Source organism: Oryza sativa, chromosome 6, assembly GCF_034140825.1.
Source record: "Oryza sativa Japonica Group chromosome 6, ASM3414082v1".
NCBI classification, from domain to species: Eukaryota; Viridiplantae; Streptophyta; class Magnoliopsida; order Poales; family Poaceae; genus Oryza; species Oryza sativa.
In genome coordinates, this window is record NC_089040.1 from 7501097 (window position 1) to 7516880 (window position 15784).

General features: G+C 40.7%; 2 protein-coding genes and 1 long non-coding RNA gene across 8 annotated transcripts; 1 reads left to right on the forward strand and 2 right to left on the reverse strand.

Annotated features, from left to right (window-relative positions):
* The first annotated feature begins 868 nt into the window (after nt 1–868).
* Nucleotides 869–6331, forward strand: LOC4340626 (LRR receptor-like serine/threonine-protein kinase SIK1). 6 transcript variants are annotated; one of them, XR_010741776.1, is made up of 8 exons: nt 869–1409; nt 1863–1934; nt 2021–2093; nt 2208–2232; nt 2527–2586; nt 2706–2806; nt 5770–5907; nt 6006–6331. XR_010741776.1 is itself a non-coding variant. In XM_015786188.3 (6 exons), coding segments are annotated over exons 1-6 (318 nt in total). In that variant the 5' UTR covers nt 869–1323; the 3' UTR covers nt 2708–3562. The 6 variants fall into 6 exon arrangements, 2 of the variants coding, with proteins under 2 accessions (XP_015641674.1, XP_066167304.1); XR_010741775.1 differs by having other exon boundaries at nt 2737–2806; XR_001546478.3 differs by lacking the exons at nt 5770–5907; nt 6006–6331 and adding an exon at nt 3360–3562.
* Nucleotides 6332–7847: 1516 nt separating this feature from the next.
* Nucleotides 7848–8417, reverse strand: LOC136356790 (uncharacterized). The gene is made up of 2 exons (XR_010741783.1): nt 8310–8417; nt 7848–8182 (listed from the first exon to the last, which is right to left on the reverse strand). It is a non-coding gene; the product is annotated as an uncharacterized lncRNA (long non-coding RNA).
* A 1097-nt stretch (nt 8418–9514) lies between these two features.
* Nucleotides 9515–12615, reverse strand: LOC4340627 (anthranilate O-methyltransferase 1). The gene is made up of 4 exons (XM_015787298.2): nt 12489–12615; nt 11476–11886; nt 11071–11343; nt 9515–10208 (listed from the first exon to the last, which is right to left on the reverse strand). The coding sequence occupies exons 1-4, from the start codon at nt 12567–12569 to the stop codon at nt 9846–9848; spliced, it is 1128 nt and encodes a 375-aa protein (XP_015642784.1). The 5' UTR covers nt 12570–12615; the 3' UTR covers nt 9515–9845.
* Nucleotides 12616–15784: the final 3169 nt, after the last annotated feature.

Consider the following 15784-nt stretch of genomic DNA (forward strand, 5'->3'; position numbering starts at 1 on the left):
GTGACGCGAGTCACGCGACTCGCTCGCCCGAGCCTCGGGCGACTGCATCTAGCCAAATCGGCCGGATCCCTCTATCCAGCATCTGGGGGGAATATTTCCCTCCGGGCCGCCCTATCCCACTTTCACCCAGCAACCAAACACCCTCCAAAAAAGCGACGGCCATGTCCTATCCGGGTATATCCCACCAACCAAACACACCCTAAATACGCTCTCTTCGCCGCCAGCGAGCCCGCCACCGCCGCCGGTGACCAAACGAGAGATACGCTGTGAGATCTTAAATGGCACCGGATGGATTGAACTTCCCATGGAATCGATCTAGCAGAAAAGGGAGGGGGCGGTGACCATCGCCACGTTTGTTGCTCGCCGGTCGCTTAGCACTGAGGTGGTGGACGGGCGGAGGGGTCTCTCTCACTCGGGGAAGGGTCACGCCCTCTCCCTTTTCTCGAGCGCCGGCGGCGCACGTGCTTTCTTCTCCCCGTGTCCCGTTGCCCTTGTTGCCAAGGTGCTTGGAGCTCGACGGCGCGGAGGGCGCACACGAGCTCAGCGACATTGCGACCGACCCTCGCCCGCCCACCGCCGTCACTCTCGTCTGCGGCCTCCTTGGCCGTATACGGCGAAGAGGGAGAGAAAGGGAGAGAGCGAGGGGGAGGAGGAAGAAGGGAAGGAGAAATGATAACATGTGGGCCCCACATGTCAGTGGGTCCCATAATATATTTTGTGTGTGAATGACAGATTGGTCCCACATATATTTTTTTAATTCTAATACCACATAAGCACCACATGGAATGAAGACCGGGTCAGCACCGCTACGTCGCCCCCTCACCCCGTCAATCACGCATACATCGCCCCCTCCTCACGGCCTCACATCAGCGCGCCTGATCTCGCACATCCCTCTCCCTCTTGCCTTCCCAGAACCGCACCTCACCGCCGCCGCCCGCGATAGCCGCTGCCGCCGATTCCTCCAGATCTCCCTCACCCCATGGCCGCCAGCGATTCCTCTTCTCTCTCTCGGGCACAGCCTCACAGGACGAGCCGCCGCTCACCGCCGGCACGGAGAAAAGACCCCTTTTCTCCTCCCAAGGTTCACCGCAGCCACAAGCTCCTCCTCGAGATCGAGGCGCTCATGGAGGTGGAGCTCGAAGGAGGCAACGCACTGGGAGGTCGGCACAGGTGGCGGAAGCAGATCATGACTGGCGGAGCTTCGCCGGAGCCGCACCAACATGGATCCAGTGGCAGGGAGGAGAGAACTGAAGCCGCTGCCCTCACCGGAGCCAATCATGACGGGAGGAGCTTGAGCCCCGTCTCCGCGGCGGCGGATGGCGAATGGACGTTATAATTCTCTCATTTGCTAAATATTTCTCTACAGCTACTTTTCTTCGAACAAGAAATTATTGGAGGTTATTGACTAGGTCTGCAGGTACTTTTGAGTTTCATGGTTGATGTGTTCTGTAGTTTTGTAATCATTTGCCATGGATTACCACATGCCAATCTTTAATGTTTTTTATGAATGAATAGTGGAAGCACTGTAGGAGTCTCAAAATAACTCTAAGGGAAATAGAATTTGTCATCACCATCACAAGTCTAATTTTCAATAGAAACTCAGAGATGTACATGTGCTAAAGCAAATGTGAGACCATTAGCCTGTCACCTCCAAACCAACTAATCCTGACCTCCTGTCATCAACTGACAACCCTCCTCCCTGTAACAATCATGAAAAGAGCTGTGCCTGTGCAAAGCTTGAATTCTAGCTGAACTTGGCAAACTTGAGCTTTTTGAACTGTAAGAAATTGTATCGTGTCTACGAATTACGTTGTGTGCTTTATTTTTATTATGTGCAATTGTTGACCAAATTTTGCATATAGGAATCTTGCCGACAACAATTTTCAAGGTCCTATTCCTGCAAACATCAGTTCTTGCACTGCTCTAAACAAATTGTAAGTTAGGCAGTACTAAGCCAACTTATAATTTAACACATTAATTTTTACTCCGGTTGATTAATCATGTTTCTTTTGCCTCTCAGCAATGTTTATGGCAATGAGCTCAATGGTTCTATTCCTGCTGGTTTCCAGAAGTTGGAGAGTCTTGACTTACTTGTGAGTAATTGTATCTGTTGCATTATGCTTACAGTTATTACTCAATTCACTTAGGGAAGTTATTGTATTTGAACTAATGTTTTCCTTGCTTAAAAATATATTTAAAAAATGCAGGAACATATCTTCAAACAATTCCAAGGTAATAAATAATCCTTTTGAGCTTGGTCACATCATCAACTTGGACGCACTATAAGTAAACGCTTTTGCTATAATTATTTACCTGCTACTACAAGACCCGTGGGCACCTACAGATTTACTTGCTAGAATTCATGATTTGTCTTTACATTTTAATTCTGGTGATCATCTTCTTAGAGGAGTTGGGAACTTGTTCCATCATTCTTTTTTTTTTTCTTTCAACCAAAAGAATGAATTAAATGACCTGTGGGCTGCACTAAATGATACTCCTTTATTTTCTGAACATGGATCTTTCCAGGAATAAATTCTATGGATCAGTTCCTGCTACTATTGGTGATCTGGAGCACCTTCTTGAACTGTATGTTGCGGACCAACCTCCTAGAAACCATATTATTTTTACTTTTAATGAAAAACCATAATTTATTTCATATGGCCATTATTAATATTGATGCCTAATTTTTTATGCTTTGACTGAAGAAATTTGAGTAAAACCATCTTGATGGATCAGTTCCTGCTGAGTGATGGCCTGATGGGTCAGTTCCTGCTGAGGTTGGAAACTTGAAAAGCGTCCAAGTAATGTAAGTGTGTTCCCTTGACCTCAAGCCTGATAGTGGTTCTCTATCTCCTATGCAAAATAGAAAAGAGGGAATTGTTTTCCTTGAAAGGACTGCAAATGCCGCAAAAGAAGATTGTAAATAGCCTTCTGCCAATATGAGATTTTTTTTTTTAATTTGCAAGCAGTGGCGAAGCTATATTATCTTGGGGGGTGCATATGAACCCCCATATTCCTAACTTCTCACTTAAAAACACTAGAATGTACAGTGTTGTACTGAAAATTTCTAAATTCTCAATGGTAGTGCACCCCCTTGTTTTAATGCTAGCTTCGCCCCTGTTTGCAAGCACTGCAACTTTCAAAGAAGATGTAAGGTACATAAGGTTAAGGTTAATGCTATTGAGCACTGCATGCATGTATATTATCCTATCAAAATCATCTGAGAAACAGCTAAAGGTTTCATAATGTTTAGAATTTTCTCAACTAAATTCCTCTATCTGCCCTATCGTACGACGTGGCGCCGCGCTTTCCTTTTTAGTGGTTTACTAATGCTAATCATTGTTGATGAACTAATGCAGTTATTGGGTTTGTCTGGACATTTTGGTCTTGGAAACACCAATAACTTCGCCATCGTTGATGCTGCTGGAGCTTTTTTTTTTTAAAGTAATGTTGCTGGAGCTTTCATTGTAGGTTTAACAAAGGCTTAGTTAAGTGCCTTTTGTCCTCATCGCATTCTGGTTTGACTAATGAATTTTAACAGGGTATTTCAGGTTACTACATAGTTCTTTCTGGCATATTGATGTTCATAATTACATATGGATCACCTCTGTTGTTGTACCTTAGGATGGTGGTTTACATATCAGTAATAAGCAGTAAAATGGAACGATGGCCAATCGGGCATGCTAAAAATCACACGCGAGGGCGTTGCGGGCCCAATCGCAGCGCGGGCGCAGGTCTGCAAGCAGCAAGGGGCACGCAAAAAGGTGCAGGCCAAATTAATTCGTCCGCGTATTGGATAAGAGGGACACTCTGACATAAGAAAAAAGGAAATGATTTGATAGAAATATAAAATTAAAACCTATTTCAATACGGATGATGTACCAAAATTCTGATGAAAAGATCTTCAATTTTTATAATAGTAGAGAAGGGATTTGCATCATCAAATATCATCGTAGTGTTAGCACGGGCATATTACTAGTGCCCAGAAATTGTTCCTATACTGTTTAAATGAAGCCCATAAATTGTTCCTAGACCGTTTAAATAAAGCCCACAAATTTATTCAATCATTATTGCATAAAATTTAAACTATTATAAAGAAATACACGTCAGTAGGATCATGGGCTAAATTTAACCTAAATCTGGGGAGCATATAGTAATAAAAAAGTACAGAAAAAAAACTTTAAACATTCTATAGGCTTTAAAATATAATCTGGCATGCATTATAATGCAGAAAAATATGAGAAGTAAATTAAATAAATAAAAAGGAAACTGAGAGAAGATGGAAAAAATATGACTTTTAGCTTTTCATAAAAAAAATGTTAAATCAAAACTGAACAAAGTAACTAGCTTCATCATGAAAATATTCTACGTTGAAATGCAAAAAAAAAAAAATGGCAGCAAGAACTACATTATAACCATTTTTTTTATAAATATAATAAACATTAAATTTATCCAAGAAATAAAAAGTAAGCAATAAATTTATCTAAATGAAAACAATAAATAGGGAAACTAAATGTATGGAAGTAATTAGTAACAAGAAATTGCTAGGATCAATGAAAATATTTGCATAAATTAAAACGATTGTGCATGGTTTTTTCATGCAGTTTCAATGCAAAATGATGGGCATGAATCAGTAATCCAAGATACATTTATTTAGGATATAGAGTTCCTGCTATTCTATTACTCACGTGTGAAACTATCTATTTTATGGAAATAGCCCCAACTATTCCCTAACATCATATATATCCAGTGATTTCTCAAAGTTAAAAAGTCTATATAGCACAATAAACCCACAAATCAAGATATATTATTATTCATTTGAGATATTAATGGTAAGCCATATAAAAAATGAACTAAGCAAACATTTTTTTTATAATATAATTATATTATTAGTGGTTAAAAAAGAAAACTGTGGAAAATAATATACAATTAGAAAAAACTAAAACCAAGTCTAAAATTAAGTTCCATTTTTTTTAAGGCTGCAACAGATAAACTAACAAGCAGATGATGAGAAGTAACAAATATGAGCTATAAATTGGTTGGCGCGCTCGTTATCTAGTTTGATATAAAGTTTATCTTCAGTCGATTTCATATAAAAAGTTAGCTAAAAAACACACACATATATATGCGTAGCGTCATCATAAGTGCCGGTTTTAATTGACAACTTGTACCTGTGAACACATATGCGGGTTTTTATTAAGAACTGATACAAATGTGATGACCATATCTGTTGGTTCACAATAAAAACTAGCACTTGTTGCGTTGTATTCATAGGTGCCGATTTATTAGAAGAACTGACATCTTTGTGATGTTCATATATAGGTGCCACTTTATTGTAACAACCAGTACCAATGACTTGGGGGGTACTGTTAATAACGGTTTATTTATTCACTTGGCGTCCATGAGTGGTTATAGGTGCCGGTTTTTATTTATACACCCATGTAAAGGCGAGAAAATCCTCATATGTGCTCGCTTTCTATGTACCGACATTTATGATGACGCCCCTTATTAGATTTTTTGTGTAGTGTTTGGTGGTGGAATAAACTTATATCGCACCTTACTCTATCAGATTTCTTACCACTAGTTTCACCAAACTTAGATTTTAATAAAGAGTTTTTACAGCCTAATAACAATCTTAAACTTTATTTTGATCGAATAATAAAGTTGTCGTAGATAATTTTGTGGCGAATAGATTACTTTTGACATCGATTGTTAGATTCTAAATTCAGTCTAGTTTTAGTAAGACCAAGTAATTAAGGTTGTGCTCAGGCCGGTCGATGTCAATGCCATCATGCAAGAAAATGAAGGAGGAGGAGAGGCGCAAGCACGAGGTGGTGGCGCTGTATGAGCTAGGGCTTCGGCATGCTGGTGTTGGGGGTGGCACTGTTCGAGGGCTCCTTGCCGCAGGTCTCACACAAATAGTGATACAATCCACCTTGTTCAAGCACCTCAATTGGTGGAAGCTTCCGATGCCGCGTGACATCCGTATGATGCTTTTGATGCAGGAGGACGACAGCTGGTACCTGCCCAGTGATCGAGGTGGTGCTGGCGGCTGACTAGGGGCTCTCTGGGCTGCACATAGGGCTGTCAAAAAAGCTCGAGGCTCGCGAGCTGCTAGAGCTTGGCTCGTCCTAGGCTCGATTCAAGCTCGGCTCGAGCTCCAAACGAGCCGAACCCGAGCCTCTCCCTAAGCTCGCGAGCTTTGTCGAGCCGAGCTCGAGCTTCCAACGAGCCTAGTAATATATGATTTTTATTGTTATTTAATAAATTAGGAGATCAAATATGTTATTTGTATGCCTCATATGGACATCATATATTTATTTTATTCTTTTTTCCTCTTCTATTAATATGATGAACTAGAAATTAATTATTTTTTAATTGTTTTTAAAAGATTATCTTTGAAATATATATTATTTTACTTAAAAATCAAACTCGGTAGTTGAGCTCGAGCTTGGTCGAGCTCGAGGCAAGCCTGCCAAAAAGCTCGAACATTTTATAGGCTCGGTTCGAGCTTGGCTTGAGCACGCTCGTGGATAGGAGAGAGATGAGAGGACGAGGAAGGAGAAGGGGGTGATTTGGTCTAAAAATATTAGAAAATATAGTGAAGGTTAAGTATGGGCATATCCTAAATAAGTATAAAATTACATTGACATTAGAACAAATTATTAAATGAGCTCTTTTCCCATCCTTGAGAATGTACTATGAGGTACAATAAGGTACTATGTGGTACTAGGTACTACAAGGTACCAAATCAAATCTAGCCATTGATTTGGTTGGGGCATGATCGGAAAAAAAGAGGCATTCACTCATTGGGCCACTCGGTCGGCACCGCCAAAGCAACGAATACGGAGAATCTTCGCGCAACAATCCCTTCAAGTCCAGCACGAGTTGTCGTCCGCCGCAGCAGTTCCGCCGCTCTAGCCCCTTCTCATCCGCCGGTGCCGCCATTTAGTTCCACCGCCAGCGCCAATACCGGCTGGGAGCTTTTAGTTCCGCTGCCGCCCGACGACAGCCTGCCACTGCCGTCGTCCGGCGCCCGACCACAGCTGCCCACCGCCGTAGCTCGCCACCCGACCACAGCCGGCCGAGCACAGGTGCTCACCTCCGTCGCCCGCCGCCCGAGCACCTTTCTGTCCGTCGCTGCCAGCGATCCTGGACAGAGCAGCGCACCCCTATGTTGTACGCCTTCTGTGAGTTCCATCACCATCGCTTGTGTCTCTGTTTCTTACAACATTTGCTGTTTTTTTTTTATTAGCAATTAGTCCGAATCTGTATGAACTTGCTTTTTTATGTTTGGTATGTGTTTGACAGGTTGTTGCTGTTGTCAAAAATGATTGGTGATGGTTCAAGATTTGAGTATCAGGAAGAGTATCGTAAGTTTATGGGTATTGAACAGCTGTGCTCAAGGATGGATGTTCTTATGGATTAGGGGTTGATTTTGTCCAGCTTGTTGTTATTTGCACATTTGTTCCAAACCTGTATTACACTAGAAGTACTGCATTTTATATTTGCAAACTTTCTTATGGATTAGGGGTTGATTTTGCCCAGCATGTTGTTAAACTGCATCGGTATTGAGTGCAAAGCTCACATGTTGTGTGCCTGGATTTATACTTGTGTTTAAATCTGGCCGTTTCAGTACAAAGCTCACATGTTGTGTTCCTGGATTTGTACTTGTGTTTAAATCCCAACTATCCATGCTAGTAAGTGTATTAGTGCCAAATATGTTATGCGGCAGAATCAGAAACACCAGCTTTCATAAGTGAAACAAACACCAGCTTTCGTCAGCTTCCACATGGGCAACTATTAGACACTAGCCAGTTCAGAAACAACAGCAGCAAAAATTCATATACAGAACCGAAACAGCCAGATTTTCAATACTGAAGCATCCATTTAGGATTAAACAGATGTAGATGGCTCATCCATTAACTTAATTACATCATAGGAAGGCATCACAGTACATAATAGAAGGAACATTAAGACTAAGCACATCATCATTTAGTCTTAACGATTACTAGGGCATGACTGAATGAAGATGCATGCTGCCAATCTACCCGCCGTTGCGCAGTTCTGAACACCAGCCCCACCCTATATGCGGCAAGATCGCCTCCATTTCTCGAAGGGGGGCGCGAGCGGATGGACCGATCTAGGGATCTGCCATCCCCCATCATCTGCGCTGCTCCCACTGTTTGCGCCCACATGTAAATCGAAGAGAAATACGAGATCAAGAAAGAGAGCCGAGAGAATCAAAGAGAGGTCTTCCCTCTGCGTGCGCCCACGAAATCGGAGAGAAAAACGAGAGATGGAAATACCTCTGCGTGCACCAAGGCCGGATTCGAAATATGCGGAGGAAGAAGAAGGCCGGCTTCGTTTCTTTGAGAGACGAAAGAACGAAAGAGAGATGAGAGAAGGAAAGAGCCGAGCAGAATCATCGGTTGTTGCGGCATAAGGCAAAATTACTTTCCTACCCCTCCACCTGCCATACCGCATATATTAGCCCGTGCGGTACCAGGCGGTACGCTGCAATCTCATCCGTCCAATGAGGCCGGATCGATGGTTCAGATTTGGTACCGTACGGTACCTTAGAGCCTCAAGGACAGAAAAAATTCTCTTATTAAATAGTAATGATATTTTTCCTAACAGACAAATTTATAATGGTATGAATCTAATTAACCTTTATTTACAAGAAACAAATAAAGAGATCAATAAAAATAGAGATAAGTAGTTACTGTAATCGGTGGTAACAAATTATAAACCAATTTGGTTTAGCCCCCGTGCCCCACCAGTGCACTTAAGGGGAGAGGCGTGAGGAGGAGGGAACGCCTAAGTTCTGGTTGCAAAATCCAAAACCCTATAGAGAGCCAAATCAATCTCCAAGCGCTGGAAGTTGTTCATGCGGCTATTCCTGGCTAGTGTCGCTGGCCCTCCGAAGGAAGAAAACATTTACATGCTACATTAACACACCATCGACAAAAGGTTGATCAAGTCCGTGAACTACCTGCTGCTGCTGCAAGATGAAGGAAACACGATCATGTGGTAGGATATGTGTGGTTCTAAGAAAAAGTGCTTAAAAACCGAGAAGAGATTTCACCAATAAGAGGATCCAATATCCTACAAAGCCCGGTGAAATAAATCAGACGGTCCATGTCTTTAATTGTACGTGATACTTTGCGTTTTTGTGAGAAAAAATACACATTTTACTAATGTAGATATGTGGCATTTTTGAAGCTAGCTGGTGTGTTAATAGAGTATGTGTCATACTTGAGAAGGGGCGATCATAAGAAATATTCAGAATTTGGACAAATCAAAACAAACATGCATCTACTCTAGTCTCTTTTTATTTTTATTTTTGAGATCATACTCCAATTAAGTCGCAGTAAGTGATAACCATACACACTACCAAACAAGCCACCACGTACCCCAGTATGTTCTTTTTATTTGACATTGGTTAGTTCGAAATGAATTTCAACTGATCAACGTCAAATATATATAGTTAAGAGACAAGAGTCTTGTGCTGCAAAACGTCTGCAACTTTTCTGTTTTCTCATTCTCTTATAAATTTATAAGCATAGTGGTAGAGTGATACAAGGAGAAACAAGCACTACTTCGTACTTCAATTTCAGCTGCTCTCGATCCGACTTGTCCGCGCCATACACACACAGACACAAATGCACATACCGCGCATGTCCGAGGAAGAAACAAACAACACAAGCGTACATGCATTGATGCTGCAACCCACCTAGTGTTTTTTTTAGGGGGGAATTAGGTTCAATAATTATATAGTACATAAATAATTATAGTGTATATATATATATACACACACACACATAAACACACTGCAAGTATCTCTAGCATCTTTTCTTTAAGGATATGACGATCCAAGCAAACTTTGTCTTCTCCTTCTCAAGGTGGCTGGCAACACGGTGAGCATAGTCTGTGAACAGTGCACTTAATATGCCCTCTCCAAAATGGCTTGCAATTAGGGGCTCGGTTACGGCTCTAACACAGTTTGCGACATTGATTCCACTCAAGGCACTGTCGTGCACAATGTCACCTTGTGAGTCATCATAGGGATCCCAGTTGCACTCAAACAGATGCATATGGTCCATGTCAAACAAATTGACGCGATTCACAATTTCCTCCAACTCACCAACCGACGGACCATATACAGGTAGATTGAAGGAGTCAAGCTTTTCCTTCTCCACGAGACCCTATTAAGTATTAATACACATCGAAAGTTTAGTTTAGATTTTATTAACGTGGAAATCCCATAATTTTACTACACACACTGTCTCTAGGATAGTCATTTATCTATATTCTCTCTTTTCTAGATATTTAGAATATAGATAAAGGACTATCCTAGCTATATTAAGTGAGAGTTAGTGGTTAATTGGTGGATAAGATTGAATAAAATTTGAGTTGATTAATGTGGCAACCTATAATAGCTGTAAATCCGCACAGCCTAGCCCGGCAGACCCACTTATTACACATAGCAATCTACTTATACTTTTGTGCTCGTTTCATGTAAAAGGGTTAACTCAGAAGTTGTATGGTTAGAGCGACAAGGTTTTATAAGTTGGTTTTACTCTTGCTCAACTCATAAGATAGTACCAATTAAGTGTACATGACACTCATAGGCCACATCCTAATTGGGCCCAGAGTGTCACACAAATAGTACACCAAAAATCTCTTATATCATCGATAAGATAGGAGAGGCAAAGTCCCTTATATGACAGGATGTAGGTATATATTTGGTTAACCAAGAATACTCCAATCACAAAATCTATTGCACTTTAGGATGTGTGTAGTCAAACATAAAAATCATAAATTACTAACGATATATGCAAAACTATTGAGACATGATATATATATGTAAAAAAATGAAATTGATTAGTAGATTATATTTTCAATAATTAGTCAACAAGAATGCCTTTATGTAGATATATTTTCAATAATTTTCCATAGATCTATTTGAAGGAAAAGTTATGCTAAAATTACATATGCAGAGATGATTATGTCAATGTCTCATATATATGACAAGTAAAATAGAATGGGATCAAAGGAGTATATTACCTCAGCAACAAGAGATTGTAGTGATTTTCCAAGCAAACCAAAAATATCATTTACATCTCCACTATATGGGTCCTCACTCTTTCTTCCATAAATTGTTAGTACCATCCGCCCCCCATCCACTAGTTCCTCGTGGCGTAACTTGAGGAAGAGAGAGACGTCCTTGATGAACTGCTCTTGGAATAGCTTCACCACGTGTAGTGGGGTAGTCTTGGTGATGTAGATGTTTTCTTCATTTAGATATGATTTTTGCTTCCCATTAAGTTGCTCCGGCACCTAAGGAAGTGATATAGCACTTGTAATATATAACATTATCATGACGATTATGTGACTTAATAAGAGTGGAGAAAATACATGTTTGAAACTTGAAAGAGCATTTTGCATTATACTATCATCAACATTACCTACCTGTGAGCGCCAATGAAGGGACAACGAGGAGTGAAATAGGTGAACAGCTTGAGGAGGAAAAAGCCTGGTGTAATAAGATCCTGGTGCCCCATAGATATGGTATGCAGGTAGTATATCTCCTTTGTGATTTGATGCCCCCTTGAATGTGAATGTGTTCAATATCCGAAAGAGGTGGTTGAAGTCATTACCCGGTAGGTCATTTAAGAAGAACTGAAGATCCACCGTATCACTTTGTCCCAAATTGTTTTGGTGCTTCGTAAAGATGTTTATCACCTCAGAGACAAAATGTAATGTATTCTGTCCTGAAGAGCAACCAAGGTCGGCAACAACCATGATATTAGCTAGAAGGGTTGCGTACAGTTCTCGGATTGCCTTATCAAGGACAAACTTAGCCTCAATCATAGCTTTCGCCTAGCACCATATATACATACATGTCAAAATTCATTTATTGTTATAATTAAACATTGGATCTTTAGAAAGAAAAGGAGAAGGATAGACCATCTAATATCTATGTATAGGAACTCTTTTTTTTGTTAGATAGCATAGTACTAGGAAAATACTTTTTACAGGCAGCCGGTAACCCATTTTACATGCTTTTAACCAACTGCCTGTGATAATAGACCTGTAGAAAACAAATATTTCCTATAGGCAGATTACACAGGCAGTTCTTTAAGACAGCTGCATACTATAAAAATACTTACATGGCATATGTAGGAGAGTTATGACAAACGAAAATAACGTCTAATTAATAGTGTTTGAAAGAGGTCCGAGCAACTTTCTACAATTAATCTAGACGCTGATCAGGGAGTAGTGTTCCAAATGGATCTATATGTGCACTCCATGCATCATGGATGGTGCAACTTAGTTTTTCCTTAATCATGGCATGGTACAAGTATTGTTGCCAATGTGAATTGATGCTATCTCATTGCTTATTACTTACATGCAAGCTGTTGACACACCAAGCGAGGGGGAGGGGGGGGGGGGGTAAGGGAGGGAGAGAGATGGGTAGTTACTTGAACCCTGGAATTCTTGGCGTAGCTAATTTCTCCTTCCCCTCCAACCATGTGAAAGTCATGTTCTACGTTAACATTCATCGTGGTTGTGTGTTCCAATGGGAATAATAGCTAATACAATAATGTTGCACTGGCTCTCCCTTATGGTGTGCTATTTATAGAAATTAAGGCCAGGCAGATTTGTCATTTTCTAGAAGTATGAAACAAAAAGTAGGTGATTAGAGCCCAGAGAGGGAGAAAGTACAATTTGCAACCTTCTAAAAAGGTAACACACCTAGAGTAAATATTTATAATTTGAATAAAATAGAAATAAGAAAAATATGGAGAATAAGGGTGCTGGCCGAAAAAAGGAGGAATAGTAGATTCGTCACAAGGCGAGGCTGGCGTTGTTCAAAGGTCACCCCCTCCCCCCAGCAGCAGTGGTGGCTTGGCACAGCTATAAACAAATAAGGAAGAGGCCCATGATGGCGAGGATGCCCCTTCCCCGGTGTGCTGGTGGTTCCTAGCGGCGAAACCGACGATGTGGTGGTGAGGCGATGGGGTGCCGTGATGAAGGAGGTGAGGACATTGATGTCGGCCGAGGTCAACGCAGATCGAGGTGATTGATGGGTTGGGGAGGAGCTTGAGGCCGCCGGCGTCATGAAGTCTAGATCCAAGTACTGAAGAGGTGGTGGTGAGATCTAAGTTAGGGTGGAGCGGTGGCAGTGAGAGCTACCCAGCACACAACAAAGACCACATTTGTTTAATATCATATAGCAAATTTTGCCTAGGTTTTATAAACTTATTGTCATGTAAATTTTTGAAATCAAAGTTCTAAAGGTTAAACAAAAACATTCATTCGACTTTAACATAGTCACACTCATGTTGTTGTTGCCAAAATAGCACCCTCTTAATTTTAACACCACTTTAGGAAGGAGAATGAACTGTATTAGCTCGTTCCCCTGGTGTACCCTTTTAATTATCGAAAAATATAATTAATCATTGGCTTGTATAGGGGAAAAAATTTAACAGATAATTTAAATTAGGGGTCCGTCGGTATGTGTAGAACGGTTAACAGTGAGATCTTCACCTTACTAGTTATGAAAAATATTTGGTGACATATAAGAGAAGAGTGAAAATCTTAACATCGCTTAACACCACCTCGTAACCTCTAAAAAAAGTTGTGTGGCATTGGGATGACCAAGGAAGCCGAAAGAAGAGTAATAAAGTTTTCTTTGATGTGCTAATGGTTAGAGTCTTCGTCTTCTCATACGTTAATTTAGAGTGGTTACAAAAGTGAGTGCAAGAATATCGGTCTACAAAGAACTATATTAGGGAAACCATTGAAGATTTTGATGAAGTAGAAAAGCTAGGAAAAGGGTTTATATCGGCCGATCCATTAGAGGAAATAGATATAGGTGATGGAAATATACCAAGGCCGACTTTTGTAAACAAAAACATGAAAGCCGATTATAAGGTTAACGATTATAAGGTTAAGATAATCGAGTTGCTTAAAGAATACATTGATAGCTTTGCATGGGAGTACCATGAGATGCCGGAACTTAGCCCTGATCTTGTTGAACAATGGCTTTCGATAAAACCAGGATTTAGGCCTTATAAGAAACCACCTCGTCACTTTAATCCTCTATTATATGATCGGGTCAAGGAAGAGATAGACCGGTTATTGAAGGTGGGGTTTATTAGGCCATGTCGGTATGCGGAGTGGGTGTCTAGCATTATTCCGGTTGATAAGAAGGGGAGTGGTATGATTAGAGTGTGCATAGATTTTAGAGATTTGAAAAAACCTACTCCTAAAGATGAATATTCTATGCCTATAGCTCACATGTTTTTTTTACCGTGCCTATAGCCCACATGTTGATCAATGATTCTTCAGGACATAAGGTGATTAGTTTCTTGGATGGTAACGCCGGCTACAATCAAATCTTTATGGCGGAAGAGGATATGTTTTGTTTTCGCCCAATGGTACATGCTTTGAAACATCGGTTTGTTTGGAATATTTTTGTACAAATAATCAAGCCGAATATGATGCTTTATTATTCATCAAAAAGGCAGGGGGCATGCGTTTACACCTGAATTTGGCACCTAGGTTCAAAACAAGGAAAATTGCCAAGATTTGAGAAAGTTGTCGGTTTCCTCTACTAGGCCGGTCTGACCGCCATATATGGGCCGGTCTAACCTGCAGCATTTGGCCGGTCGTACCGGCAGAGTCCGAGACCGACTCTGTTTTCGTCGAGTCTTGAGATTCCTTACTCGGGAGGCTATGTTTTGGGTTTCCTTTGGTTTTTACCCCGAGTTGGACATGGAGGAGGGCCTCTAGAGGGCAAGACAAACCCCTATATAAGAGACAATGCCGGTTCAATTGTAATATACAACACACAATCTACATACAAGCTATTGAATCGTTTTTTCCTATATCGCATATACTTTTCTAGTTTAGTTCGTCCATCTTTGTCAATTTGCGTCACAAATCGTCTGCCTTCGCTGCGAGAATGCGAAATCCTTTGTAGATTTGTCCCATAAACCTTCCGTTTGCCCATGAGACGGGTAGTTATCCATCATTCTATCTAAATCGGCTCCGCTAGTCAGTTTAATCTATCAAAACCCATCTTAGTCTAGCTTTCCTATATCACCGCAAGGCGTTTAGGTGTCTCGATCGTGATTATCTTCTTCTAAAAAAAGTTACCAACTCTTGCTAGATCCAAGAAATGACGGCGAATTTAGTGACATGATTAATACAGTATACAGTAAGATTCGTTTCCTTTGTATAGCACGATATATAAAACCTTTGCTTGTGGACAAAACCATTGCTTTTCTCACCATGTCAATTATCTGTCATCAAACCTGTTTAGTTCTGATTCTTTCGGAAGCAATTATAAAGTTATCCCCTCAAAAATCGTTTGTTTCCGCCATGTTTGCAATCAGATACAGCGTTGTGGACATTTTGGTTTATACTCCCTAAACGAACACTATCGGGCACACACTAACAGCAGTTGCAGTAACTGTGCAGGCGAGCTGTCAAGACAGAATGATAAACAAAGCGAACTCGAGCTTGAGGCCTGCTTTTATCGAAAAGAAACTATGACCCTGTGTCCATGAGAGACCAATTTTCTTCCGTTGAAATGGACCAAAAACAGCCGTAATTTAATAAAACGAACATGAAAAAGATAAAATAAATTTACCACCCCTTGAAAAATAATATAATAATTTATTTTGTTACAAACCATGCAGTATAAATACAATTTGGATTTTATAATTTACAAGCAATTCAATGATTTAATTATTATAACATTGTGTTA

What these genes read in the sequence shown, in the direction of transcription:
- LOC4340626 (XM_066311207.1), top strand. Translation starts at nt 1,324, where the DNA reads ATGGACGTTATAATTCTCTCATTTGCTAAATATTTCTCTACAGCTACT. An exon ending in TATTGGAGGTTATTGACTAG is followed by an intron (nt 1,410 to 1,862) that starts GTCTGCAGGTAC and finishes TTTTGCATATAG; the next exon opens with GAATCTTGCCGACAACAATT. An exon ending in TGCACTGCTCTAAACAAATT is followed by an intron (nt 1,935 to 2,020) that starts GTAAGTTAGGCA and finishes TTTGCCTCTCAG; the next exon opens with CAATGTTTATGGCAATGAGC.
- LOC4340627 (XM_015787298.2), bottom strand. Translation starts at nt 12,569, where the DNA reads ATGAATGTTAACGTAGAACATGACTTTCACATGGTTGGAGGGGAAGGA. An exon ending in CCAAGAATTCCAGGGTTCAA is followed by an intron (nt 11,887 to 12,488) that starts GTAACTACCCAT and finishes ATATGGTGCTAG; the next exon opens with GCGAAAGCTATGATTGAGGC. An exon ending in TACAATCTCTTGTTGCTGAG is followed by an intron (nt 10,209 to 11,070) that starts GTAATATACTCC and finishes AATACTTAATAG; the next exon opens with GGTCTCGTGGAGAAGGAAAA.